Source organism: Stegastes partitus, unplaced genomic scaffold (assembly GCF_000690725.1).
Source record: "Stegastes partitus isolate 25-593 unplaced genomic scaffold, Stegastes_partitus-1.0.2 Scaffold1420, whole genome shotgun sequence".
NCBI lineage: Eukaryota > Metazoa > Chordata > Actinopteri > Pomacentridae > Stegastes > Stegastes partitus.
In genome coordinates, this window is record NW_007579151.1 from 68,937 (window position 1) to 81,274 (window position 12,338).

Genomic DNA, 12,338 nt, shown 5'->3' on the forward strand with positions numbered 1-12,338 from the left:
CACCTTGCAGCCCTCTTATTAATGTAAAATAGAAAAATTATTGGAAAGGTATCTCATTAGTAAGGGCTGGATGGATATTAAATGTAATGAACATCATGACATTGCTTTTGAATTGTGGTTCAACAGAAACATTTAAAAAATCAAACACAAGCATGATGGGACCTGTAGACTAATATTTAGTTGAACAACCCTCTGAGCCAATCACTGCCATCAGGTGTTTCCTGTAACTCAGTCAGACTTCTGCACCTGTTGACAGGTATTCTGACCACTGCTCATCAGCAAAGTGCTCTCATTAGTCCAGGACAGTTTTGTTTTTTTAAATTATTATTTTCAACCACAGTGCAAAAGCAATGTCTTATTTTACTAAACTATAATTTACCAAATCTTTATTTATTATTACTTTTTTCAGTTTCTAGTTATTTGAGTGACTGTTGTGAATTTTGCCTTTTTTCTTTAATGGACGGGGACGAATACATCTGAGGACTCCTGTACATGCACGCAGCTAAATACATGCAGCTAAAAACGGCCACTGAAATAATGTTGAAACATCGGTTATATATAACCTAGATAACTAAAAGACTTTCAGTTTTCAACCGCATTCAGTTCCGTAACATTTTAACCTTAGAGGTCTAGACGTGGTTCCACCTGCACAGCAGCACGTTGTGGGGAACTGAACGCTGCGTTCTCACAGCAGGTGGTGAGACGACTGATTGTTGCACCAAAGTGTGTTTTTTTTCCGATGGCGTGTGTTTGCTATGAGCCGACAAAACCAATAACGTGAGCTGTTGTTTAAAAAAAAAATCCCCTCCTATTATGATTTCAGTCAGCATGCATTTGATCGCGATTGTTTGCATTTCAGCTATCATTTCAATTCAATTTCATACCGTTGGAGCCAGTTAAAGTGAAACTTGAAAAGCTTGTGCATCTGATTGCGTGCGTGCATTCAGAGGCCGAGAGGTAAAAAGTTGACAAAGTTCCCACGAGAACTTTCCTATCGGGTGTCTTTATTCAGGAAGCTGTGGCTTTGACTTGCGTCTACTCACATCTCCTCATCAGCACAATGCATATCTCTCTATATATACCCCGTGTGTGTGTGTGTGTGTGTGTGTGTGTGTGTGTGTGTGTGTGTGTGCATTTATGTCTACGCTTGACAGCCAGATGTCACCCCACGTGTCAGGTGGCCCAGAAGGAAACCCCAAAGGAAGCAGGGGTCAGGCCCAGAGAGGTCAGGAAGAAGTCAAACCGCCTGCTTTCATCAACAAATTTCAACTCTCACTACGCCCCATCAACTGTCTGTCAACCACAGTCTGCGCTCAGAGCTTCCAGTTTTGTTTTAGGACAGGCTCAAGTCGTGCCACTGCAACGATTATGCAAAACGGCAAACTTGTGAAGTGAAAAGTTGAAAAAAAATGGACTTTGGATCAAGTTATCTACCCTGAACCAGGCTCAGCTACATCCAAACACTACATAAAACACACAGCAAGACATTTTGAAATATACAGAAACATTTAATTAAAGGTAGATTCATGAAAACAATTGATTAGAATTCACAGAAGGAGGTAGAGCAGATGGCTGTTGTGTAAAGGCCGGTGGGTTTCGCAGACGGTTCTTCCGCTTTTCAGGTCAAATATCTGTGTATGGTCTGGTCCAAAGAGAGCTGCAGGGTCGGTTCCTCCACTCCACTACAACACACACACACACATACATACAGCATTAAGCATCAGTGAATAACGACACTATAAAAACAGCTACCGTACCCCAAAACAGTTTCAATATTATTAACTTGTGGTGGTGCATGCTGGCCTGTTTTAGTACTTTGAAACTACACGCTGCAAGTTAGTGCAAAAACTTTTATGTTCAGGATTCATCTGCGTGTGAGGTTTGACAGTTGAAGCACTAAAAAAAAACTTCGGATTTCACAAACAGGAATGGAAACCAAGAAAGAAGTCAAGAATAAGACGAGAGTGAATCTGACGCCTTTTCTTTGTTCAACGGGTTGTGATTTGTGTGATTTCACTTTCAAACATTGCGTGCGGATGCAACCTTGAAAAGGTGTGACAACAACAGTTTGTTCTTGGGAAAAACAACAAAAAAACACACAAAAACCAACACTTTGCAACCACACCAGCAGCTGCACGAGGCAGGTGTTTGGGCGTTAGCTGCTAATATCCGCACGCCGACATTTTCCATCAGTGATAACGGGCTCGTGTAATGATCATCGCGTTCACCCCCTTAGTTTAGCATATTAGCATGCTAATAGTTGCTAATTAGTTGAGTCTGACGAAACTGGATTTTTGGGGCCGGTATGTTTTTACGGTGTAAGAAATTCTAACATCGATATGTCAGGTGATAAACTTAAGGGGTTGTTGTTTATTAACTTCCCAGCAATCTATTTAACAAACTAGTTTGAAACTTGCCATGAAGATAAAGCTCGACTCCGCACCACCCACTGTGATGCTCTGCTACATGCGCTGCAGTGCTGGGAGGATTGTGATCAATGAGCCACTCTGCTAGACAAACTGTGCAATGACAGCATTTCTAAATGATCCCAGACTTCTTTTTCTGCATTATGTTCTGCAAAAGATACCAGTGCTTCTGTGACAGGCTAATATCAGGCCAACAGATTATCAGTCAGGCTGTAGTAATTGGCTAACTAGCTTCGATAGGCAGGGATGGAGTTAGTTTTGCAGGTAGTCTGGTTGTAAATTAAAGGAGTTTTTGGCTTGATAGTGGCACCAGATTAAAAAACAAACACCAAAGTCATTATTTATCTTTCGGTAAACTCCAACTTCATGACAATCCGTCCATAAATTTAACACAAAATCAACAGCGTAGCTGCAGGAGAAGGACAGTCAGGGGGTTACCAGAGAATCAACATCCAGTTTCGGTTAATTGTGAATGTCTTTTGATATTGTGTTTTTAATCTCCACAACAAAAATCCCCAAATTTACCACCTGCAGAGACAAAACGACAAAAAAACTAACTCTGTGGACTCTAGCTCTGTGGATGAGAGCAATTTAAAACGCAACGAGCCGCTTGTCGCCATCATTAAACCAGCATGAGACTGGAAATCGTGTCAGTAAACAATGAAGTTATTCTCATACTTCTTCTAAAAATTCCCAACTGCAGCTCTACTAAATTTGATGCCACAAAAACAAAAGGCGTCCTCTACATATACACGCTCAGCAACCTTCTAAAAATGGCGGTTTTATTAACAAATACGCCTGCCTGGTCTCAGCACATGGGTGGAGGTGAAAGGTTAATCCAGCTGTTGACATACAGTCTGAACATCGGATCAGCCGGTCGTGTGGTTAAAAATCTGTGATGGATTTGCTAAATCGAGGTAGTTTCAAATCTCTGCAATGAGACTCTCTTAGAAAAGCTGAAGACACACACCTGAGGACGTAGGTGACGCTGAGGATGCAGAGCGGCTGGTGGGTGATGGGCCTGGACCTGGACGATTTGACGCTGGGGATGACGGCGCTGTGGCTCTCCACCCAGACGTAGCCTCCACCTCTCACCAGCATCCTGTACTGGCCGCTGACCGACTGGCTCTTCAGACACACTGCAGGGAGGCGTGAAGTCATTACAGCTGTGTGTTGTGTGTGTGTGTGTGTGTGTTTTGAGGTGTTCACGTGAGCATCTTACGGTTTAGATGATTTTTGCTCAGACAGTTGTAGTCCAGCGTGTGGCAGAAATCGTAGAGGGAGCGACCCACCAGCTCCTCAGGAGTGTAACCCAACAGAGAGATCACTCTGCACAAACACAGACACACGAAGCAAAGTGGATTCATTATGAGCATCAACCAAACTCATTCTGATAAATTAGTTCTGAAGACGTGAGAAGTGCTGAAGCAGCAGCCGGGTTCAGAGTTCACTGAGGTCACGCAGCCATAAGTAAGACAAAAAGGGGAAGATAAAAAGCAGCAATCACGGTTCTGAGAGATTTTTGTTTCATTTTTGTCACGCAAAATTAACCCCTTCAAATCCTGTTATTCACTTTTGTTTCCCTTTATTGGAAATTCTAGATGTCCCGTTATTGGAAACACTTCCCTTAAAATTAAGTCTGACATATTTGGAATCTTTATAAAGTCTGGAGTTTCCACGAGAATAATAATAAAGCTCTTTTTTAAAGTTTTTTAAAATTTTTTTATCAGAGTGTCATCAGAACATCATCAGAACGTCATCTGAACGTCATCAGAACGCCATCAGAACGCCATCAGAACGTCATCAGAACGTCAGGTACGTCATCAGAATGCCATCAGAACGTCATCAGAACGTCATCAGAACATCATCAGAACATCAGAACATCAGAACGCCATCAGAACGTCATCAGAACACCATCAGAACGTCATCTGAACATCATCAGAACGTCATCAGATCATCAGAATGTCATCAGAACGCCATCAGAACATCATCAGAACGCCATCAGAACATCAGGTACGTCATCAGAACATCAGAACGCCATCAGAATGTCATCAGGACATCAGAACGTCATCAGAATGTCATCAGAACATCAGAACGTCATCAGAACATCAGTTTTAATAATGTTGGGCTGCACTATATGAACTGTGCAGCAGAGATTTTGTGTTATGAACATATCGTATTGCATATAAACCATTAGTCAGCCACTGTATCATGCTGAGTCATTATAAACTAAATTAACTGTTAATAAATTGAATATTAGACATTTTTTTTCCAAAGGCATGTGTATCATTGGACGCTAACAATCACCTACAAAAGCCCGTTATTGTTGGATTGATCTTTTTTTTAAACTCAGAACCATCAGTGTCTCACAGGTCATGTATGAAACGGGGCCATAGTAAGTTTAATCATTTTCCTTCCTTTTTTTCTTTTATAATTTCCTAACGTACAGCATTGCATAATAAAATCACAATTCCTTTTTTTCTTCTTTCTTTTCTTAACGGACACGGACAACAAGGTCCCGTTTTTCTGACTCATTCTTGAAACATATTCTCACAGTAACCCCAGAGTTCATCCTGGGTCGTTTGAAACAACGTGCTGCTTGCTCGCGTGGACACACACACCTCTGGTCGCAGTACGTGAACTTCATGTCCATGCTGTGCTGGCTGGTGAAGGTGTGCGTGCTGAGGAGCGTGTGTGAAAGCGGCAGAGGTCGGCAGGTCAGCAGCAGGCAGGAGATGGAGGACGGGCTCATGCACACCTTCACTCTGCCCTGACAGTGCAGAACCTGAAATCACAGAGAGTCAAAACGACACCAACATCAACAGAGACTCTTGAAGTGGAGCAGGTGTGAGGTGGTTTTGTGTCTCACCAACCTTCCATGTCGCCGACTTGAGGTTGGCGCTTCTTCCTCTGTGCGTCAAAGCGCTTTTTATCCTGATGACAAAGTCCCTCTTCTCACCGCACCAGACTTGCTCTGAAAAACAAGCGATTTACGGCGTCTGTGAAAAACGTTCGGTTGTCTCCCCGTTTTGTGCTCTTCAACTTTAAAACATGCTCAATTTAATTTGGCTTTTTGACAAGAATTTAAAAAAAACACTCTTTCATGTCAAAGTGAAAACAGATTTCTACAAAGTAATGTTGAATATTTAAAATATGAAATTTAACACAAGTGATGGTGGAAGTATTCACCCCCTTCAACTCAGTATTTAGTAGACGCATGAGATACAGCATTGAGCTGTTGCGCATCTTTCCAGCATTTCTCTACACTTTGCTGCATTCATTTTACCCTCTACCTCTAGAAGCCTTTCAGGGCTGCTGCTTCCCCACATCATGATGCTGCCACCACCATGCTTTACAGTGTTGGGTTTGTGATAGCGTGCAGTGCTTGGTGTCCACATTCGTCTTGTCTAACGGCCAAAAAGCTAAACGTTGATGTGATCACACCAAAGAAGCTCTTCTAGTTGGCTTCGGAGATTGTTTCAACAGCGGCTTTCTCTTCACCACTGTTCCATTAAGCTTTGACTGGTGAAGAACACGCAAGCTTACAACTCCTTCAGAGGAGTCATAGGAGTCTCGGTGGCCTCCTTCACTAGTCTCCTTCTTGTACCTCCTTCAGAGGAGTCATAGGAGTCTCGGTGGCCTCCTTCACTAGTCTCCTTCTTTTAACTCCTTCAGAGGAGTCATAGGTGGCTCGGTGGCCTCCCTCACTAGTCTCCTTCTTGCACGGTGACTCACTTTTAAGCCTGATCTAGACAGATTTATGTATTTCTTGTGTTTCTTGATGAAGTGTTTAACTGGACTCCAGGGACGTTGGAAATGTTCATGTACCCATCCCCTGACTTGTGCTTGTCGGTCGTCTTTTTACTTAGTTGTCTTCATGGTGTCATTAAACCAAGAAGTACTGATTCACCAGCGACTGGACCTTCCAGATACAGTCGTCTTTATACTGCAATGACTTGAGACACATTCACTGCTCTCACATCATCTTTATGTTACTAATCATGCGACTTTGGGCACCGATTGGCTGAACCTGTGTTCAACCAGGTGAGTGGCTTCAAAGCAGGAGAATAATTATGCAGGAACTTATTTTACATGTCAGATTTTTATTTAATTGAAATTACTTTTCTGTTTTCATTTTGACACAAAACTGTCTTTGTTGTAAATTCTTATCAAAAAATTAAATTGACCACGATTCAATGTTGAATAGCAATAAAAGGGGAAGACTTACGAAGGGGGTGAATACTTTTTATAGGCTTTGTGTTCTGCTACATGGATAAACAGGTAAACAAAGACTCCTCATGGGCCTTCATGTCAACACACCTGCCGTCAGACGTAGATTATGTCGGATTTCTTCGTGGTCACAGGGGTGAGTGTACTCAAAAATATTGTGTCCCATCAACTCGGTCTGTCGGAAAACAGAAAGCAGACCTTTAAAAATCTCGACTCCACAATGTAAACATCCTCCACCTGCGTTTGTTCACCTGCGTCAGGCCCATGTACTTGGTGACGTTGTCCGACAGGAAGATCATGTCTCCCTCTGTGGACAGCACCATCAGAAAGCCCTCCAGGGTCCTCAGGTACATGCTCATCTCCTCCGACGCCTCCGACTCCTCCGCCTCCTTCTCGTCTCGTCCTCCGTTGCAGTGGTTGCGTTCCACTCCGCCCACCACCACCGGGTGAAGTCGTACTTTGTGTCTGGTCTCCGCATTTTCTGAAACACAACAAGTGACTATTTTATTTTCGGAATTCCCGGTTGTTCTCGTGGGAAACGTTTCTATTCCACTGGGTTTGGTAATAAATGGGAACTATGAGTAAAGGAGAACAGCGGATGTGGTGGCTTTCTAGTCTGTAAGATCACATGTACCTGTCTGTATACGTCTCACATGTCGGCGTTTCCTCCGTCTGACGCCTGTCTGAAACCCACTAGTCAGCTGATCTCATTTCCCACCGTTAAACATGTTTGAGTTCCGAAGCAGAAACCGCAATTAACAAAAAAAGCACATTTTTCTAGAGCTCTTTGATGCTCAGAATTTACCCAGAAACTGTCGTTGCACACGTAATTGCCCTTTAAAACATACTGTATTCTGTGTTTATGCGCAACTCTTGGACAAAAAAGGCCAAAATTTACTGTATTATAATGTTGGACTCTTTTTTTGTTTTTTAAAGTAGCTTCAGAAATCATTTTTGACACCTTCAACCTGCAAACCTCCCATAACTCACTGATTAGATATTGATTGAGGAGATTCCCAGAGTCACAGTGAACTAACTTAAGTAGCTTCATCGATTTAAAACGACTTGTTTTTGATATTATAACCTGTAAATCCTGACATTCTGAATAAAAATACAGCACAGGAAATAATATTTACTCCTCATGTTACAGATATGTGCCTTTAACTATGAAACAAAGCGTTTTCCGCTGCCGAAACTTTGTCTTTATTCAAAACTTCTTCTCCAGAAATAACCCAACATGATATTTATATCACATACACACTAATATTAATAAATGCCTTCTGAATAAATGTGTAACGACAGGTTTTGCCATGTTATGTATGACTTTGAAGCATTTATTTTTTAAATGTGGAGACTTTTCTCATATTGATTCAGCTTGTATTATAATTTTTTTTTTTTAAAGTAGCTCTAGAAATAATTTTTTTTACACCTTCAACCTGCAAACCCAGCTCGTCTTTACAACACATGCATTAGATATTGATTAAAGAGATTCACAGAGTCAAAGTGAAGGCATGTTTCTTTATTCCTATTAACTTACGCAGCTTCATCTCTTTAAAATGACTTATTTTTGATTTTATAACCTGCAAATACTGACATTCTGACTAAAAATACAGCACAGGAAATACAGTTACAGATATATTGAATTTCCCTTCTGGGATAAATAAAGTATTTTTCATTTCATGTGCCTTTAACGGTGAATCAAAGCGTTCTCCGCTGCCTAAACTTTGTCTTTATTCAAAACTTCTTCTCCAGAAATGACCCAACATGATATTTATATCACATACACACTAATATCAATACATGCCTTCTGCATAAATGTGTAAATTTAGGTTTTGCAGCATTATGTATGACTTTTAAGCATTTTTTTTAAAATGTGGAGGTTTTTCTTAGCTTGTTCCATGTACACACATGTCACATACCGGGGCTACTAGATGTCAAACTCTTCCTAACGTGAGCTGTTACCTTTGAGCAGCGTGTGCATGCGTATGTAGCTGAGCGTGAGGCGGATGACGGAGGGTTTGTCCAGGTGGGTTCTGATGGAGGGCTGGAGCGGCAGGAGGCGAGACAGGTCTCCGAACACGTCAGACTCCACTCGGCGCCTCTTCCTGGCCGCCTCACGGCTGGTCGCTCTGCGGGGTTAAGGAGGCGGGAAAACATGAAGAACAGAACAAGAACTCACTGAGCTCTATTAATAGCATTCATTTAAAATTACACCACGTGCAATAATGTCACAATAAAGTCATAAACAATGTGTTATTTATCTACAGCAATAATAAATAAAGGGTTCATTTGTAAAAACAGATAACTTCATTTTTGTAGATTTTCAGAAAACTTGTTTTTTTTGTCGTTTGCTTGAGATAAAATCAATCAAAGTGAAGCTGAATGGATTTGACTCAGTAGAAACGACAAAAATAGAGATAACTGCAGTTTGATTGATGGAAAAGTGGGTTTGTGAAGATGGAGTTTGAAAATGAACTCTTCAAATGAATATTCTATTATATAGTGGATGCATAAAGAAAGATAGTTAAAGTAAAAAAAAAACTTGAGAACTGTTATATATTAAAGACAAACTACATACTAGGATTGATTTAATAATATGTAGAACTGCATGTAAGTACCTATATTTTAATTGAGTATTTCCACTTTTTCAGAGCTTAATTTCATAAAACAATGCTGCACATTTTGCTTAATGCTGCTCAAAGTGTGCAGATTCAGATTCACGAGCTGAAGAAACACCACGAGCGCCTGGTGGGAAAGAAAGAAAGAAAAAAAAAACCTTAAAAGAATTTCTCAACTTTGCAGGAACTCTGCAAACCTGTCATGTTCCTGCTCGCTGACTTTTCTGACATTATCTGAAAGCTCTGTGGAGAATTTCTCAACATGGAAGGAAGCGTGTGACACTTCTTCAATCCTCCACTTATTGTCACGCTCACTCTGGAGAACTTTTACTGCTTCAGCTGTTTTCATTTGATGCAGGATTTTAATTGCAGGCCTTTAAATTGGATTTTTACAGCAGGATGTTAGACTTTTGTTTTTAAGAGTTTAAGTGCTTCTTCAACCACTGATGAACTGATGGGGAAGGACAGCAGGGCACTGCGGTCGACAGTGAAGTCACCCAGACGCCGAGTGTGGCCGCAGCACCGTCCCAGGCATCAACACACAACCTCAACTCCTGACCAAACAGACGCAAGTCAATTTAAGCACATTTTCACAAAGGATCAAAATGCCCGTGACACAAAGCAGCTGTACCTTCTCTTCTCCTTGTCGGCTGTCATCGCGTCCCGCAGACAACTCTATCGGGCCTCATCCTGGCTCAGAGGGGACGGCTGCAGGACTTCACAGCGCTGCGGGGAGTCTCGCCGCCGCAATTTGCACCGTCGCAGGTAGTCCACTTCACCAGACAGGCAATTAGCGGCGCCAAATGTCACCAGGCAAGTGGTCCCCGGCGGCACAGATGACTTGAACTGACTCCAGCGAGTGTCTCCTCTCCCCTCTTCATGCAAATCACCTACAGGCCTCCACAATTGAGCTCTGTGATAGGTTAAGATGGGGGAAGAAAAAAAAAAACAGAAAAGAAAAAAACCTCACCCTCCACTCTCCTCCCTCCAGCTCCACTCCACCCCTCTCTGCTGCTGCTGCTGCTTCTTCTTCAAACTTTTTCTGAGCATCCCACATGCCTGCCTCTGAAAAGCAGCAGAATCAATAAAAACAAAACAAAACAAAATAGATGGAAAGAAAAGAGAGAGAGGAGTCTGGGATTGATGTAGACAGCTCAGTGTTTTATTGGAATCAGACCAGACAGGACTAGCCCGGCTGTTGCACTACATTTTGGCACAGAGTAAGATAGTGTGACCAGGAACAGCCCTACCCCTGGGTGCACAAAGCTTCACTACACACACCGACTCTACTGCACAGAGAGCAAACCAGCTCGCCTTCCAATCGCTGTACAGTACACGCAACCACAGTCCTTCTGTGTGTGTGTGTGTGTGTGTGTGTGCATGTGTGTGTGTGTGTTCTGTTTGTTGTTTGTAAGAAAGACAGCGAGAAAGAAAGAGGAGTAGGAGGAGGCGAAGGACAGAGTCTGTATGTGGTGTTCAGTGTGTGTGTGTGTGTTTGAAATGAGAGGTAATTCAGCTGCTGGTTCTCCACATTTCTTATCACCCGGCTGTAACAGACCTAGAATAGTATAGCTATAGTATTATACACAAAAGGTTTCCTCCAGATACACTTTACAATAATAATAATAATAATAATAATTATAATAATAATAAAAAAGAGCAAGAGCAATAATAAAGAAAAGCCATTCTTGAAAAAAAAAAAAAGTCTGAAAAGCAAGTGGTTTTGGCTGAGTGAGACGGCTGCTGGAGGAGCAGGAGGAATGGAAATCGGTGAGATTTGAGAACACTGATGGTAGCTACAGAAACAAAGAGTCGCACAGGACAGGGATGGAGGGGGCAAAAAAAAAAATCACACATTCACACGCACAAAAAATGTACATTCACGATTTAAAAAAAAAAAAAAAAACACGAACCGGCACATTCGCAACTCCGACAGATGGATGGAAAATCGGGCTTTTTTTTTGTTTTTTTTCTCCGCTGCTGCTGCTGCTACACAGGTCGCCTGTAACACTCTGCTCCACATAATTAGTTCAATAGCCTGTAAAAGCTCGACATTCACTTTTTGAACACACACGGGGAGGAGGAGGACAGAAGGAGTGTAGTGAGTGTGGTGAGCAATATCGAAAAGAAAGAAAACATTCTGAGGAAAAAACAAAAAAAATAACACATGAACAAACAAACCATAAAATATATAGATAGTCAGGGTATTGCACAAAGGGAATTTTTGGCCCTAACTGGTCCACGATAAGGACAGTAATAACACAGGTAGGGTTGCTTGTCCATGCGCCACGACGCTCCTTTACTAGCAGACGATACCAACACGATACAGCCACTCAACACAGGCTATATACAGGCCTCTGCGCCCGGCGCCCACAGTCCACATGTAGAAAGGCGCCGGGGCAGAGAAGCAAGTGTCAGTGTGTGTTTTTTTTTTTATGTGTTTTGGTCGTCTGAGCATGTGCAGTGAGCTTGTGTTTGTGTGCGTCAGAGCGTGTGTAGTGTGTGTGTGTGTGTGTGTGTGTGTGTGTGAGAGCATGTGCAGGTGTGCATATTCATATTCATATCCATAGTCATGTTCATATTCATATTCATAATAAAACCCAGGCAACAAGAACAACACAATGCAAGTAAATAATATTCCAAAAAGTAACAACAACCAATAGCTTCAAAGTAAAGGAGTGACTCTGTGTTGGTGTGTTGGTGTGTGTGTGTGTGTGTGTTGTAAAGGGATTTATGGATCTACGCAGTGTCAGCATGTGTGCGTACGTGCATGCCGGGTGTAGTGTTGTCGGATCAGTGTCTGTGTGTGTGTGTGTCAATGTGTGTGCGTCTTAGGTGTGCGTCTCCTCGGGGGCGCAGTAGGAGAAGTCCTTGAACTCCTCCTGGTTGATCTGTCGGATGATGGCCTCGTCCGTGGGCGTCAGCACGGGGTCCTCCTTGGTGAAGTCCTGGTCGAAGTTATTCACGTCCCGCTTGGTTTTCTGCGGACAGAAAAGGGGAACTGATGTCAGAGGAAGGAACTGCACGGCGACTTTGTAGCGCTTTGAAAATGAAATTACAGCGA

At 42.2% G+C, this 12,338-nt stretch overlaps 3 protein-coding genes across 3 annotated transcripts in view; all 3 read right to left on the bottom strand.

The window, feature by feature from the left end:
- The window catches only part of LOC103370412 (glutamate dehydrogenase, mitochondrial), a 36,892-nt gene extending 31,719 nt beyond the window's left edge, over positions 1-5,173 (bottom strand). The window contains exon 1 of the mRNA XM_008299463.1: positions 5,165-5,173. The gene's annotated coding sequence lies outside the window, so the exon portion shown is untranslated. The remainder of the gene's footprint in view (positions 1-5,164) is intronic.
- Positions 1,488-10,198, bottom strand: LOC103370410 (endothelial PAS domain-containing protein 1-like). The gene is made up of 9 exons (XM_008299461.1): positions 9,906-10,198; positions 8,619-8,785; positions 6,908-7,137; positions 6,747-6,831; positions 5,300-5,400; positions 5,048-5,211; positions 3,649-3,755; positions 3,397-3,565; positions 1,488-1,682 (listed from the first exon to the last, which is right to left on the bottom strand). Exons 1-9 carry the CDS (start codon positions 9,929-9,931, stop codon positions 1,619-1,621), a joined length of 1,113 nt encoding a protein of 370 aa, XP_008297683.1. The 5' UTR covers positions 9,932-10,198; the 3' UTR covers positions 1,488-1,618.
- Positions 10,199-11,831: 1,633 nt separating this feature from the next.
- The window catches only part of LOC103370414 (protein kinase C epsilon type-like), a 43,149-nt gene continuing 42,642 nt past the window's right edge, over positions 11,832-12,338 (bottom strand). The window contains exon 15 of the mRNA XM_008299464.1: positions 11,832-12,255. Within this exon, the coding sequence (XP_008297686.1) occupies positions 12,106-12,255 (150 nt within the window). The 3' untranslated portion in view covers positions 11,832-12,105. The remainder of the gene's footprint in view (positions 12,256-12,338) is intronic.